This window comes from Propithecus coquereli, unplaced genomic scaffold, assembly GCF_000956105.1.
Source record: "Propithecus coquereli isolate 6110/MARCELLA unplaced genomic scaffold, Pcoq_1.0 Scaffold65, whole genome shotgun sequence".
Classification (NCBI taxonomy): Eukaryota; Metazoa; Chordata; class Mammalia; order Primates; family Indriidae; genus Propithecus; species Propithecus coquereli.
In genome coordinates, this window is record NW_012152507.1 from 6,681,634 (window position 1) to 6,699,115 (window position 17,482).

The following is a 17,482-nucleotide window of genomic DNA, read 5'->3' on the forward strand; positions in this document are numbered from 1 at the left end:
AAAAAAAAAAAAAACAACCCAGATGCTCTCAACAGACCAATAATCAAAGAAAATTTTGAGAAAACTGTTAAAAGAAATATATCCCCAAAAAGGACCACCACCAGAAAGTTTCATTGGTAAATTCTACCAAATTTTCAAAGAACAGATAATCCTACTGCTATTTCAATAGTGCCAGAGCATAAAGAAAAAAAGCTATTAATATTTTTACAAAGCATCATGCCATGATACTAACAAAGGACTGCATGCCCAAAAAGAAAATTACAGTATCTTATTTATGAATATGAAAGCAAACAAAGAGAATACAGGAACATATGGAAAGACCAGAATATCCATTACCAGGGGTTTAGAAAGTGATACAAGGACGGGTCTACAATAGGATATATATTAATATAATTCACTATATTAATAGAAGGAAGAAAAAACCCAAATACTTATCTCCATGTATGCCAAAAAGGCATATAACTCACCAGCCATTCCTGATTTAAACAAATAAGCCTAGGAATAAGTAGATACTTTCTTTACATGGCAAAAACCCTATATATGCTATACTATTATTATGTATGTGTACACAGAGAGAGAACACACAAGTGTGTTCAAAGGAGCACTCTTACAAACCAAGTAGAGAAAGAAAGCCCTACCCAAAAAAGAAAATTTGGGCAAAGAAAACGACCATGTGTTTGATATAACTATAAATAATTTATAAACATAAAAATTACTCAGACTCACTAGTAAAAAAATGATGTATGAATTAAAACCAACAGTAGGAAATAATTCTCAACCCTTAAATTTGTACAGATCAAAAGATATAGTAATACATCATGAAGGCAAGGATGTGGGGAAATAAACACCCCCAAATGTCACTGGCTGGAATGTAAACTATACATCTTTGAAGCAATTTGGCAGTATCTAGCAAAATTTAAAATGCATATGCTCTCTATTATGACTATTTCTTGAAATGAATTACCAAGTATCACCTCTAAATTTTCTATTTTTCCCTTTGTCTAAATACTGTGTCTTCATTTTTATCACCTTGAACACTACATTCAAATATTTTAACTCTACTTTTTTCCACACCAAAGACTTTAGAGTTTATCATTATCTTTGAAGTATATTACTTCTAAGACTTCACCTTGTAAGTGCAGATCTAGAGCCAATCACAAAGATATTTCCATACACTTTTTGGGAGATCTGAAATCATACTATCTTAGTATTATGCTTTTTTTTTATTGTGGTGAAATATACATAAATTTATTCTTTTAACCATTTTTAAATGTAGTACGGCGGCATTAAGAACATTCACATTACTATGCAACCATCATCCATCTCTATAATTTTTTCATCATCCCAAACTGAAACACCGTATCAACAGTAACTTCCCATTCTTCCCTCCCCAGTCCCTGGTAACCACTACTCTACTTTGTCTCTATAAATTTGACTACTCCAGGTATCTCATACAAGCAGGATTATATAATATTTGTCCTTTTGCATCTGGCTTTTTTCACTTAACATAACGTTTGCAAGTTTCATCCACATTGTGGCATATATCAGAATTTCATTCCTTTTTAAGACTGAGTAACATTCCATTGCATGTATATACCACATTTTGTTTATCAATTCATCTGCTGATAGACATTTGGGTTGTTTCTGTCTTTTGGCTATTGTGTATCATGCTGCTATAAACACTGGTATACAAATATCTGTAAGTCCCTGCTTTCAATTCTTTAGTCATGTATCTAGAAGTAGAATTGCTAGATTATAGGTAATACTATGTTTAATTTTTTGAGGAACCATCATACTGTTTTCCATAGGAGCTGCCCCATTTTTCATCCCTACCATCAATATACAAGGGTTCCAATTTCTCCACATTCTTGCCAAAACTTAATTTCCTTTTTTAAAAAGTAATAGCCACCCTAATGGGTATAAAGTGATATATCATTGTGATTTGCATTTCTCTAATGATCAGTGTTGTTATCTTTTCGTGTGCTTATTGATCATTTGTAAATCTTTAGAGAAATGTCTCTTTAAGTCCTTTGCTCATTTTTTAAATTGGGGTTTTTTTGGTTATTGTTGAGTTTTAGAAGTTTAAAAAATATATCCTGGATATTAATTCGTTATTGGATATATGATTTATAAATATTATCTCCCATTCTGTGGGTCACCTTTTCACTCTGCTGACTGTGCATGGTATGATAATACATTTTGAAAGAGGATATCGACCCTGCCTCAAAGTCAGATAGAATATAAGAAATCAGAGGCCAGGTAATCTAAGGACTATGGGTCAGACTAAGAATAGTTTTTATATTTTTAAAGGGCTATAAAAAAATAAACCAAGAATAAGTGATAGAGATCATATATGCCTGCAAAGCCTAGTTTTACTGTTTGGTCCTTTATTTAGATGTGAACTTATAATTAAAGAAGAGACTTGAGAGTTTTTTCATGTGAACAAGAGACTTTAAAGCATAATGTTCTTTCTCTAAATGGAAGGGCTAATAATTTTGTCTGTTTGTTTCAATAATTTAAGCATGGCACTGAGATTCATATTCTGAGCTAAATGATTCTGCAAAGCTGTGAATTAGATTTTATTATATTTGGCAAAGTGTCAGACTCCACTACCTAAGCTCTAAATAGTATACTGACAATGAAAAAATTTATAACATCCTATGGCTTGCTAAAAAATTACCTAGGAAACCTCGATTACCTGCAAAAGTCTTAAAACATAGCTGGGAATCTAAACTCCTAATTCTTTCCTTATATAAAATGTTTACTCTTTCTCTTTTAAAAGATTAATGAAAAACTGAAATTAGTGGCTCCAAACACAAAGGATCCATTCAAACATAAATATTTCTGTAATCTGTTACTAATATATTGAAAGAGTTAATCGAGTTTAAGCCAGATGATCTAAGAACCAGGAATCATTTCTTCCTAGACCTTGAGTTTGGTGTCAGTCTTCTCATTTATAAAGTAGGAACTGAGATAGTATAAGTAAGGTGCCTAGCAAAAAGGATTCAATAAATATTTTCTTCACAAATGTCTCTTACCTACTAAACTGAGAAAATCTTATGGACATAGACCATACCTTTTTCATACTTATATTCCTAATATAACAGATACTATGCAAAATGTCTGCTGAATGAAAGCAATCAAATCAAAACCAACAATAAATAATTTATAAAATAACCTTTAAATACCAGATAGCAATCATAAAACACTAAGGATAATTAGAAAATAAGAAAACACATTTCAATCATGAATTCACCAAGTACCAAACAGAGGCCCAAAATTCAAGTAAATGATTGCTCATTTATAGTTCCTAACCTGCAAAGAGACTGAGAAGACAGTGATGATGGTGCTCAAGCCAATTTTAGTCGCTCAGAACAGATAATGGAAACTGTTTACCCATGGTAACATTGCTAACCAAAATACCAAGTTTCTTTTTTGCCCAAAATAGTATCAGCTCAGGGTAAGCCAGTATCAGGGTAAGATTTTGTCTTGTATCTATAAGATGTTTTGTTAGCAATTAGATATTATTTTGATTAATAAGGGCTCTTGTTGCATATGCCCCCCCAACACACATACAATTAAATAAGTTTTAGACAAGAGCAAAAGGAAAATAAAGAAAAAAGCAATGTCAACAGGCAGAATATTTGCAGGCTGAACTGAAATCAATCAAAGGCACCTACCCTCAGCCAACCCCTGCTCACTCCTACCCACCGTACCTATGGACTGATTATTCTAAATAAACCTACTAGTTATTCTAGTTTATCAAACTGACATATAAGCATAGGAATTTACAGCAGAAAAATTACCTCTCGAACTTCATCATCTTCTTCATTAGTATTTTTTTGTCTGCTTTCTCTGAAACGACGTACCTAGATCATAATAGAGTTATGACAAACATGTTTACTCCAGTTATATAAAAATAAAGTAATGGCCTACAATTGATTAAGAAATGCTTTACATTGTAACATAAAACTTGGAAATTTAACTACAATTTGTCTCACAGAAGATTGAATAAAGAAACCATATTTTTCCAGTTACTTACATTAAAATTTCAAAAACGTACTCTAAAAAAATATACTAGCCCTAAGCAAAATTATATTACCTGCTGCCAAAATGTTATATGTCACTGGAAAAACAGTTTGTTAGATTGCACAGGAAAACAATCCTAATATCCTATGGGTGTCATACTTTAGTAAAACAGACAAAAACAAAAATCTCTCCTTGATAAGGCTTGAATACGTATTACATTGCTCAAATCACTCTTGCAAATTTGGCTGCGAGACATCCAGGAGGCTCTCTAAAATGTTAGGTGGGTAGGACCCTGAAAGATTCACTTTTATCAACAGTCAACTACCAAATGAATGTTTGCTGACTGGTCCTGGTACTGAGAGGGATACTATAGCTTTCTTTTGTAATGGTTCCTGTTCACAAGGCTCTTATAATATAGTTATGTAGTTAGAGAAAAAGCCCCATTTATTTAATAATCTATTTAGCATGTATTTACTGAGCACCTACTATGTGCCACACACTATTGTAGGAACTGAGAATACAGCAATTAATAGAATAGTCAAAAATTCATGCCCTCAGTGTATATATATTGGAGAAGGGGGGCAAGTTAAGAAGTTATATTATATTTCACAAGGCATCAAGGATCAAGTTAATTTACAGCTAGACTCAGAAAGTTTATCCCTGGGGAGCCTCTGGGATGGTTTTTCACTGATGGTTTTCAACCTGCACAACCTTGCTATGTGACCAGAGAGCATAATCCTTGGGAATACTGCAAAATCTTGGTGTTCAATCCAGTGACAATCCAGGTGGACAAATAAAGACATTGGGAGCTCATGGCTGGGTGTCTCTCAGGTCCTTAATGCCTGCTGTACTCTTTTTCTCACTGCACTATATCCATTGCCTATAAATAAAAACATTGAGTGAGTATGCTCAGAAGAGTTTTGTAAGCCCTTTCAAATATCTGAACCTGTGAAATCTTTGCAAAAAGGTAAGTATTCAGAGAAAAATAAAACAAATCAGGAAGAGAAATAAAAGTGCTGAGAGGTTACATCTCAATAAGATGATCACAAAAGGCCTCATTGAAAAGGTAATCTACGAGGAATGATTTTAAGAGGTAGGGAATAAATCATGGAAAAAACTGGGAGAAATCATTCTGATCAAAGGAAAGAATATGTGCAAAGATACTGGGACAAAAGTCTGCCTGGTATGTTTAGGAAACAGCAAGGAAGTTGCTGTAGCTGAAACAGATATGAAGGTAAAGACACAAGTCCAGCCTGAATAAGGCCTCATAGGACATTTTTTGTAAGCAGGAGTGACTAGGTCCAAAATATGTGAGGATTCAGTCAGCTGAATTGAGGATAGAATTGGGTGTGGAAGAATAATCCAGGTGAGAAATGACGATGCCTTGCACCAGTGGTAGCAATGAAGGTGGTAGGAAGCAGTCAGATAGCATATACATTCTAATGGTAGAGATAAATTCTAGACAGTCAGCACACAGGTAACAGAAAGAAAGGAGTCAAGGATGACTTCAAGGTTTTGACCCGAGCAACTGAAAAGATGGCGCTTCCCACTAGAACACTACAGGAGAGCAGGTTTGAGAGCAGGGGATGAGGAATAGCAATTCAGAGTGGAACTGCTAAAAGTTTGAAATGTCTATTAAGCACCCAAATGGAAATGTCTAGCAGGCTGTTGGCTATGGAAATCCTGAGTTACAGCAGGGGTTTGGGCTAGACTTTTAAAAGTTATCACCAAACAGATGGTATTTAAACCCAGGAAGCTGTATGAGATCATAAAGGGTATGTGTAGATGGAAAGGTATCCAAGGACTGAGTTCTGGGCACTCCAATTTAAGAGGTTGGAGAGAGGAGAGGAATCAACAATAGAGACTGAGAATATGCAGGCAATGAGGTAGGAGGAAAACCAGAAGAGCACACAGTCATGAAAGTCAATGGAAAAAATGTTTCCAGAAGAGGTCAAGTGAGATTTTAGACAGCAAACTGAAAGTAGATTTAGCAATGGAAGTCACAGGTGACCTTGACAAGATCAGCTTCGCTGGAATGATGGGGCCAAAAGCCTGAATGGATGGGTCAAAGAGAAAAAGGAGGGAGAAGAATTAGAGCAGAAAAATATAGAAACTCTTTGAAGCAACTGTGCCATAAAAGAAGAATAAAGAAACACAGTAGTAGCTAAATGGAAATGCGATCGAGAGTTTTGCTTGTTTTTTAAGCTCAAAGAAATAATAGTATGTTTGTTATGACTCAGTAGAAGAGGGAAATACAGGAATAATACTTTTTAAAAAATTGGCATCATATGCAAGAGTGCTCTAGGTGGTAAGCAGCATACCAAAAGTGCTAAATCACTCATAGAGGAGACATCAGAGTCAGAGTAAAAACACCAAGCAGGCACTATGTGTCAGGCAGTATTCTAAGGACTTTACATGGATTAATTCTTTTAATCCTCACAACAACCTTGAAGGAGGTTCCATTGTTATCCCCACTTTTTAGAGGAAATCGAGACACAGAGAGGTTAGATAACTCACTGATGGTAACAAGGGTTCTGATTTTGAACACAGGTGGTGTACATACACACATATAAATAAAAACAAATGGATTATATTGTGCATAGTTTTGCATCTTTGGAATTCTTTTCCCACTTAACATTATGCTGGAAATATCTTTCCATGTTCTTCTTTAAAAATGTAATTTTTAACGGCTGCCTAGAATTCTATATAGTATACGTGCCAACATTTATTGTACCGAAACATTTGCAATTATTCCCTGCTAGAGATAACACTAAGGTAATAATTCCATACATAAATCTCTCACTATTTTTGTAGGAAAGTTCCTGGGGCTGAGTTAAAGGGTAAATCTTCTTAAATCTCTTGATATACATTGCCAAACTGCTTTCTAGTAAAGCTGTTCAAATATAATACTATAACAATAGTGTACAAGATACTATTTTTCTCAAATCACTGTTCAAACGTAATATTAATACTATACTCAACAGTGTATTACATACTACTTGTATCAAATCACTGCCAATTTGATAAATAAAAAATATGAGTTTCTTTGATTATTATAGGCTAAACAAAATTTTCATATGCTTATTAGCCATTTATATTTCTATTCACGTCCTTTGTTCATTATTCTATTACAATGTTTAATTTTTTTAAAGATTTATAAGAGCTCTGCCCACATACAAATATTTTCCCATGTCACTTTTAGTTTTCTGACAATTTGATATGCAAACATTGAAAATTTCTATGTAGTCAAATCTAAACAGCTTTTCCTGTGTAATTCTTCCACTGCTTTTATGCTTAGAGAGAATAAATTTTCTAGATAAAATACAAAATTTCAATCAAAGCTTACTAAAAAACCGAAGTGAGCAGGAATTTTCATCCTACAAGGTTCATCTGAAAGTCCTTTCAGGATCTTGAAGAGAAGATACTATCTATGGGGAACACAACTAACATTTATTCAGTACAATTATATGTAAGACTCTATTCTAGGCACTTTCTAATTTAATCCTTATTTTATTATCTCAATTTTATAAATAAGGAAACTAATCAGACAGGTTAAATAGTGATCTATGAGAAAAAAACTCAGAGCTACTCTTAAAGAGAGACTGTCTAAATAGACCTAGACATCCAAATTAATTACTCACTTCTTCATCAATTTTATCTTCTAGGGCATCAATATGACGTTTTTTAAGAAATTGCTGTGTTTTCTCCAACTGGTATTTCACTAATTCCTCGATAGCATCTTTCTCCTCCTTGTCCACAAATTCTTGTACTGCTTCACCCATCCCTCTTTCTGTTAGCAGTGAGAGCTGGACATTCTGTAAGACAGATACAAATCACTGGTATCTATTCCTTACAAAATAGTTATATATGAGCAAGAAAAATTACAAAATAATGTTACCAGGGAAAAATACAAGACAGTTACCTAGTGATTGAAGGAAAAAAACCCCAAAACAGTGAACAGCAGTTAAGCCTACTGGTGAATATTAAGGGCCAGAAAAAGCAAAGTCAAAACCAGAAAAGGGAGGGGAGTATAAGACAGGTGACAATGTAGAGGCCTGAGTGGCTAGGATAGAGAGTCCAGAAATGGCAGTTGATGATTACGAGAGATTAGGTTAACCAGTGTGTAAGGTAGAATAATGGCACCCTCAAGATGTCTACATCTTAATCTCTGGGACCTGTAACAACACAGCAAAAGGGAATTCAGGTGCTAATCACCTGTCTGTAAAATAGAGATATTAGCAGAGACTACCCACGTGGGTCCAGTGTAACCACAGGGTCCTGAAAAGTAGAAGAGGGAGACAGAAGGGGGTCTGAGGGAGAAATACCTGTGGGAAAATGGTCAGAGAGACGCAACATTGCTAGCTTTGAAGATAAAAGAAGGGAACAAAAAGCCAAGAAATGTAGGCACCTCTACAAGCTGGAAAAGCGGAAGAAATGGATTTCCCCTTAGAGCCTCCAAAAAGGAACACAGCAATGCCAACTGCTTGATTTCAGTCCAGTGAGACCTGTGTAAGATTTCTGACCTACAGAACTTTAAGGTAACATCTTTGTGTTGTTTTAAATCACTAGGTTTATAGAAATTTGTTTCAGCAACAATAGGAAACTAATACAACTAGAGGATCTTAGAGTGGCATATACACATGATAGTAAGTTTGAGTGCTTTCACCATCATGTGGCTGTATTTGTAACGTAATTCTGAAATTACAACCAAATGTGAGAAAATTAGATATTGGATTAAGACTTTTGCAGCAGAGATAAAAAGATAGTGAGAGAATAACAACATCAACAGCCATGTTAATGATATTAATAACATTAAATACTAATTTGTCTTGATGTGCAGCAACTACAAATAAATGTAATTATTAGTCTTCTTACTTCAAAGAAACATTTTGAGGATTCATTTTGTTTAAACTATCAATTAAACATATCCTAAATTAAAATCTGCTATTATAAGACAGCCATTGTTCAAAATGTGAACTGTAAGAAATTACCTTCTCTGCAGTTTGAAAATACTGTTTTACAAGGTCTTCTACCCTTAGAGTTGTTCCTTCTGAAGGTTTTGTGATAAGCTTCCCAAAGTTGATCTCTTCTTCTAGAAAAAAGAAATCCATCAAAAAATAATAACTTTTATTATGATGATAAAGTGGCCAAACTCATTACAGGTTGTTGTCGGTGAAGAAGGTAATGCCAAACTTTATCAACTGCCAGCTTGCTCAACATGGTAAAATTTGAGGCAAAACAAGCCATTTTTGCTAATAGTCACGGTCTTTCCCCCGTAGTCGGTATTTCTTTTCCATATCTCTAAATGATATGTCTCTTGCAGCTGTACCCACCAGCTGGACCACAAACCTCTGGAGGTCCCTGAGACCCTTTCACAGGGCACACGTGGTCAAAACTACTTTCACAACAATACTAAGATGTTATTTGCCTTTTCACTATCTGGACATTTGCACTGATGATACAAAAGCAATCGTAGGCAAAACTGCTAGTGCCTTGGGATGAGTCAAGGGAGTGGCATAAAATTCCACCAGTAGTCACCATGACATATAATTCAAAACACAATAAGCCAGTTTCACTTAAGAATGTCCCTGATCTAACAGTTAAAATTATTAATTTAATTAAATCTCAGCCCTTCAGCATATATCTTTTTAACATTTATAAGACAAACAGGAAGAATGCTTAAAGCACTTTTGCTGCATTCCTAAGAAAGATGGCTGTCTCAAAAACAGTGGGTATAGACTGGAAAGAGTGCTAGGCAGGAAGTCAAGAAACATCAGGTACAGTATTGGCTCTACCAATAACCTTTACCAGATAAATGAATGTTAAATGTCTAGCAGGTGTGGGACCTGGTGTTAAAAACACAGCAATGAAGCCGAGCACAATGGCGCACACCTGTAGTCCCAGCTACTCAGGAGGCAGAGACAGGAGGATCACTTGAGCCCAGGATTTGAGACCTGCCTGGGCAACATAATGAGACTCTATCTCTAAAAAGAAAAAAGAAAAAAAAGAAAACCCAAAATACAAACATGAAAAAGATAGGATCCTTGCCCTTAACAATCAATTATTACAATCCAAGGTGGTACGTGCTACAGAGAATATGACATGTAGAGAAGAAAGCAATTATTCTTCTCAAAGAAGGCTGAAAGTCATGTGCAGGTATCAAAGGCAGCTATCATTTGAATCAAAAGTTGCAGAACAAATAAGATTCACTGAGCAAAAAAAGGGGAAAAAACATTTCAGGCAGAGAAAAAGTGTACAGAAAGGCCTAGAAAGGACAGGCACAAGTTCAGTGTTTCTCTTGGCAGGTGGTAGGGACAAGTAAACAAAGGTCTTTTTTGAATTTCAAGGCAGGAGGGTTAATATTACTATTATTTCATAAATATGATTACTACATTTTAATATGCCAGACACTATGTTAAGACCATTTACACACTGTGTATCATCTAATCCTCACAATAATCCTGTGAGGCCAAGCACTGTTATTATCCTCTTTTTATAGATGAGAAAAAGCAGAAGTTTAGTAATTTGCACAACATCATGCATATAGTTAAGTGGCAGAGCTGGCCAAAATAGAAAGTGCTTTCACTAAAACATATAAAAATGCCATTGTTTCCACTGAGTAATTTATGTTTAAACAAACAAAAAAATCACTAGAATAAAACTCAATATGAATGAAACTAAGTAAGATAAAGTACTAATTATATATTCTGTTTTTTTATGAATGCCACATCCATGACATTTGAAGGAATTGATAAAGATGTGCAATCAAACCATTATCAAGAAGCAACTAATTAAAATTCATAACATAAAAATACAATTCTCTGATAGGGGTCCCCCCACGCCACCCAAAACAGTATTATATAAGCTCCATTTAAATATATGAATGATTGTTTCAGGCTGAATTCACAGCATATCCAATTTCTGATCACAATTTGACAAGAAAATAGCCCATTAAATTTAGGCTAATAAAAACTTAGGTAGCTTACTTATCAACGAGGGCCATCCATGTCTGTGAAAATTCCCTGACTCAACAGCATTAAGGAGAAGAGCCTCTATATTTTACATGATCAATATGTCCTATGAAAAAGCACTATTTCAGTCAGACGATCTTATTTTATAAATGCAAAAAAAAGGGCAATTAGTTTCTATGAAATTTAACTGAAAATTAATTACCTGGATCATCAGATATATCAAACTATAGAACACCTTATTTCAAAAGTCTGAAGTCTTCCTAGATCCTTTAAAGTCAAAATATATAATAATATAAAAATTGAGAGTATATTCTCTGAAAATTAATAATATGTGGTGATGTTTAAATCTCTAAAGTCTGTGTGTGTTATTATTCAGCAGGACTGCTTAAAAAAATAATGTTTGCAGAGAAAGCCTTCCATTTCTTTATTGGTATCAATAGGTTTAAAAATGATTGCTATCTAATTTTTAGATGACAAGAGGTTTAATTATTCCAACTATCAGTTTATTTGTCTAACATATTACAATCATACTCAAACATCTTTCATCATTATTTTATATTTTTTTTACTAAAGATTGATTATACAACCCTATAAGAGCATTTTTTATCCTGTAAAAATAACTAGCTTACCTGTTTTTTCCTTTTGTTCTCTATGCCTGAAAAAATGGATAATGTCTTTTGGATTAGCTACCCGATCCACAAATTTCTGGCTAAAGCGAAGAACACTGAAAGGTTCAAAACCTCCACTATAGTCCACCTGGAAATACAGAATAACTCCATGAAGGCTAGGTTTAACAATTTCCCAATTTTCAAAAAACATACTCATCCTTCAGTATTTATAGGGTTTATGCTCAATACTTTTAAATTTATAAATTAATTTTCTACATTTTAAAGATCATGATAGTGTATCATTTATCCTATTGAGAAAATGATGCTTGGAAGATTTATAAGCATAAGCAAAATACTTTGTTCAATGGAATCAAGATACAACAATAATTTCCAGTGTTGGAATGATTACATCTCCCCGTGAAAACACTAATAGTCTAGGTACATACCAGGCATACCATCTGAAAAGAAGGTGAAACTTCTAAACAATTTTCTGAACTTTCACAACAAAACAACAAAAACCATCAAAATAAAACACCAGCCCTAGATGCATTAGTTAATTGGTCTATCGTTTCAGGGATGTGCCTTCACACTACACAAAGATGAATGCTGGGAAAATTCAGATAGCAAAGCATCAAATCTGTGAGCTTGGAGAATGATTACCTTCGAAACATGCTATCCTGCTGGAACTAACAATTTCTTTCAAGGCAGGCTCTTTCTAATGCTAAATAGACCTTACAAAGAGAAATATCACCTTTCCTTCTAAGAGATATGATCATTTTCCTACACTAGGTGTTCTCAAAGTATGCTCTGGGAAGCAGCATGCTCCCATCACCAGCTTATCCAGAATGCTCCCAGCCCAACTACGACCCACATATGCTCTTCGTCACATGTAGCGCATTCTGCTACATTTTCTGTTCATTTACCTGATATTTGTTTATCATGTCTCTCCTCACACCTCCACCTCCTGTAAGCTCAACAAATTTAAAACCTCATCTGTTTTACAGCAGCATCGCTGTGTCCCCCAGAATCCATAACAGAAGGTACTCAATAAGATTTGTTCAATGAAACAATGAATTAATGAGGGTCCTTTAGTCAATACAATGTAGTTTTGTAATATTATTAATACTTACATGACAATAGCTGCTCTTTTGTTTCATGAATGAATTAATGCTTTACTGTGTTTAGGGAAAGAAATGCCAATTTTTCTATTTAGGTCTGGTTAGTTCTAATGGTGTCAGATATATATAGATGAGAAAAATGGGATCTTTTGCTCTGATGAAGACTATGTGGTTCCCTTAAAGTAGCTGCCTTTGTATCACCCATGGTCCCACACCATCTCTACAGATGCCATGTTATAAAAGAGAAACTGCTAAATGCTAAAGCTGTTGGGTCTCCCCAAAATTCCTCAGGCATTTTAACAATTATACTCTAGCCTAGCTTTTTATTTGTAATTTTCTGCTCCTAAGAGTTATAAAACTGATTCATTAAACAAACTTTGTTGGGTATCCTCAAGGTTCTAGGCACTCTGCTAAGGGCTAGGGACACAATCATAAATAAAACCAATCTTGACTGCCAAGAAATACACAAGCTGACTGGGAAGGCAAACACACAGATAACTAAGCAGAACGTGACAGGTGCTCGCCCGAGCTGAATACAGTGGCATCTGGTTGGCAGTGCCCATCTCATATCAGCCAGGGACAAAGTAACCCCTTGTTTGTCCCAGGTTGGCTTTTGGTCTGTGCCCACACATGGTTCATGTCTGGACATGTGGGTTTGAAAAAGAAAAATTAAAAAAAAAAAAAAAAGTGTGATTGGTGCTGTAAAACGGTATCTACAGAGTAGAATGAGTATGTAGGGGAAGTGGCATGAACTTTGAGGGGAGGTCAAGAAAGGCTTCCTTGAAGAGGGAGGCTTCCAGGTTTAGGTGGGTGCTAAAGGAGGTGTAGAGAAAGGAAGAGTGAAGTGCGTTCCATGCAACAGGATCAACATGAGCAGAGGTTCCAGTGAAACAAACTCCACTGAATCCAGGGAACAACTTTTGGTCCGATAAGACTGGAACTTAGGATGTGCTTGCAGGAAGAGGAGGAAGAAACCAAAGAGGTTGGTTTAGACCAGATCATATAGACCCCTGTGTACTATTCTAAAAAGTTTAGACTTTTTCCTGTTAGTGCTAGGGGATCATTAAGATGTTTTTTGGCAGGAAAGACATGCAAGATTGTGTTTTACAAAGATCATTTTGGCATTAGTGTGGAGAAAAAGCTAGTGGTGGGGAGACAAGACAACTGGAGGCAGAGTCCTGGAAGGATGCTGCAGCAATAGGCCAGTAAGTAATAATAAGCACTCAGCTACAGCAACGACAGTGGGATACAGAAAAGGGACCACGCCACTTACTGTGCACAATTTAATTCATTTGGATCTCATAAATCTATGATGTACAAACCCAGGGACAAGAGATCCAGTTGCTCAAGGTCATACACCTAGTGGTAGGGCCAGAATCAAACCCAAGTAGTCTGGCTCTAGACTGCATTCTTTATCCCCTTTACATCCAGAATCCCAGGACTTCTCAAATTTTAATGTACACACAAATTTCTTGGGGATTTTGTTAAAATGCAGTTCAGTCTGAAGTGGTGCCTGAGATTTTGCATTTTTAATAATTTCTGAGGTGATGCCAATGCTGCCGGTATAAGAAGCAAATTTCTTGAGTACCAGGCTTTAGGGGACCCCCAGATGTACAGATCACATGAAGGTCTGGGTGGGCACAGTGGCTCTCGCCTGTAATCCTAGCGCTCCGGGAGGCCAAGGCAGGAGGATCGCTTGAGCTTAGGAGTTCAAGACCAGCCTGAGCAAGAGCAAGACCCCGTCTCTACTAAAAATAGAAAAATTAGCCGGGTGTCATTGCACATGCCTGTAGTCCCAGCTACTCAGGAGGCTGAGGCAGGAGGATCGCCTGAGCCCAGGAGTTTGAGGTTGATGTGAGCTAGGGTGACTGGCACCACAGCACTCTAGCCTGGGTAACAGAGTGAGACTCCGTCTCAAAAACAAACACAAACAAAAACAAGAAGGTCTAAGTAAAAATTAGGGAGTCATCACTCTGTAGGTGGTTGTTAAAGCCATATGCCTAGACTGAAAAAAGGGCTAACTAAGAGTTACGAAGGGATACAGATAACTCAGAGAATGCCAAACAGTGAGTGATTCAGCAAGATGAAAAAAAAAAAATCTATTGGATTCAACAACTGAAGGTCACCTTCTCTACTTGATATGGTGAGGTCACAGCCTTAATTTTAGTAAATTGGGGAAGAGAATGTTAGATGAGGAGCACAGGTTATATATTTTTAGGGGCTTGGAAGAGAATAAGAAAGACAGGGTAGGAGCTAGGAGAAGGGAAAAGCACAGTGGCTAAGAAGAGGTCTATGGTTGTATCTTTGTTTATATCACCATGGAAAAGATAAGTAGGTTTATTAAGGCACAGAAAATAATTCAAACAACAACAAAAACAAATAAACTGCATGTGATATGGAGAAAAAAAGGAAAAGAGGAAGGAGAAGGTAAGTGAAATTGGGAGCTTTGTAGGGAAGGTTTGGGGAGTGTAACGTTAATGAGGTGGGGCCCTGGTGAGGTAACGCGTGAGCAGACCGAGGGAGGTGAGAGAGCATCTGACATGCCTGAGAAACCACAATGAGGCCAAGGTGCCTGGAACAGAGTAAGAGGAGGAGAGTAGTTAAAGGTGAAGTCAGAGATCACAGCTAATCTATTAAACAGAGCAACAAATTATTCAGAAAATGAGAAAAAGAAGAAAATATCAAACCTATCAATTAAACTATGATTAAGTCAAATCCTTACAGCTTTATTGTTTTGTCTCCAGTGGTGATTGCTCTTTATTACAAATAAGCGCTCTTCTTACTACTTTTCAAAAAATCCATAAAACTGTACAGTGTTACACTTTGAAAATTAATAGTTTAATTTATATAAATAGGACTTACTCGCAGGCGTATAAGAGGCTTCTCTGGCTGTCGAGAATTCCCCAGACGTTCCCGTTCTGCATTTTCAAGCATTACTGTAATCTTAAAATAAAAATAAAGATTAAAATCAAAGTATTAAATTTGATTTAAATCGGCTGAATAGCAGCTTATATTCCTACCATAGGAATTTCTCTGAACTACATAATCATCTTTATTTCCTTGGTCATTTATAACACCTTTTTAAATATACCTTCTTGTAATGCTCCCACTAATACCATTCCTTAAAGTTTTTCTTTATGGAAATTCTAAATAAGATAATTTTTCAATCTCTAAAGTAATTCTTTTACAAGAAAATTTAAAACATTACTCCTGCTCCAATGTTCTACTCATGTTTCAATAAGGCTTCTCTCAGCTCACCAACTTAAAACCAAAATAAATCTAGCTTTCTCCGTCATACCATCCATAGGAGACTAACCAGAATATTTAGAAATCTACCTATAAACAAAGGATCTTGGGTTATTTTTCTTGGAAGAGTTCAAGTTAAAAGAAATAAGACCAATGTTTTCAAATATCTTAAGTTATCTTATACTATCAGAGGACAAGATTATAAAATTTTAGACTTGATGAGATCTGAGAACAAAAACACTTGTTCTCATGAAGAGAACCAAGTTACAAGGAGGCAATACTAGAAGCCTTTTCACAAGTGGTTGTGTGCACAGTGATGAGGTATCTTCAGATGGCCAATTTCATAGTTGAACAACTCTAGTTGTCAGAAAGTTTCTGTGCTGGGAATTAAAATCTTCCTCCTTATAACTTGGTTCTGAGCTTAGGAACAATATAGAACAAGTGTTTTTGTCCTCAGATCTCTTCTAAGATTTTTAGATCTTAGATTGTCCTTTAAACTTAACAAAGCAGTCTAACAGAACTTTCTGTGATGATGTTTTGTATCTGCAGTATTTAATAGAGTTGCCTTGAGCCACTTGTGGATTCAGAGCACTTGAAATATGGCTAGTACAAGTGAGGAGCTGAATTTTTAATTTAATTTTAATTAATTACATGTAAACAGCCAAACATTCTAGTGATTATCATATTGGACAGCACAGATCTCCAATAGGATCTTGTAGGTCAATTCTTTGAATTCAACAAGAACTGACAGAGCACCTTTTTGCCAGGTACTAGGTCAAACACCTAGGTGTTTAAAATGGACCTTTATTGCTTTTGTGTCACCAGCATCTGCTTTCCTCTCTGGATTCATGCCACCACTCAAAGTCCAAAGGATTTAGGTGGAGCTGATCCAGTGGATCTCAACCAGAGGTGATTTTGCCCCTCCAGGGGACATCTGGCAAAGTCTGGAAACAGTTTTGGTTGTCATGACTGGGAAGAAAGGGTACTACTGCCATCTAGTAGGTATGGGCCAGGAAGGATGCTGCTAAACATCCTACAATGCACAGAACAGCCTCCCACAACAAAGAATTATCTAGTCCAAAATGTCAATTGAGCCAAGGTTGAGAAACCTTGGGCTGACTCCAGGGCAGGGCATATTACTCGTGTCTGGATGCAATCCATGTGAAATCAATCAATTATATAGCATCTTTCTGGCTTCAGAGACTGGGTTTAGGGATGCATACATGACCTTGGCCCAGTGAAACTCAATGCTAGGGGTTTATATGGAAATACTAAAAAAAATAATTCAGGTGTAAAGATAAGTCTGTGGGCCATCATGTGAAAATGTCTTCTTTACAGAGAAGCTTAACACAGAAACCGTCAGAGTAGTTGGCAGGGGGCTGGACATAACAGAAAGAGAGAAATCAGCAATCCCAATTTGAGTTTCTGGAGTCAGTCATCTTGAAACCAGCATACTCTTAAACTTTTTAGTTACGTGACCTACAAGCTACACATTGCTTATAAAGCTGTG

General features: G+C 35.9%; 1 protein-coding gene across 1 annotated transcript in view; it reads right to left on the reverse strand.

The window, feature by feature from the left end:
• MRE11A (MRE11 meiotic recombination 11 homolog A (S. cerevisiae)) overlaps positions 1-17,482 on the reverse strand; it is a 72,647-nt gene that overhangs the window by 37,723 nt on the left and 17,442 nt on the right. The window contains exons 9-13 of the mRNA XM_012660028.1: positions 15,589-15,669; positions 11,630-11,756; positions 9,021-9,121; positions 7,671-7,844; positions 3,807-3,869 (exon numbers count right to left, since the gene is read on the reverse strand). Coding sequence (XP_012515482.1) covers positions 3,807-3,869; positions 7,671-7,844; positions 9,021-9,121; positions 11,630-11,756; positions 15,589-15,669 — 546 coding nt within the window. The remainder of the gene's footprint in view (positions 1-3,806; positions 3,870-7,670; positions 7,845-9,020; positions 9,122-11,629; positions 11,757-15,588; positions 15,670-17,482) is intronic.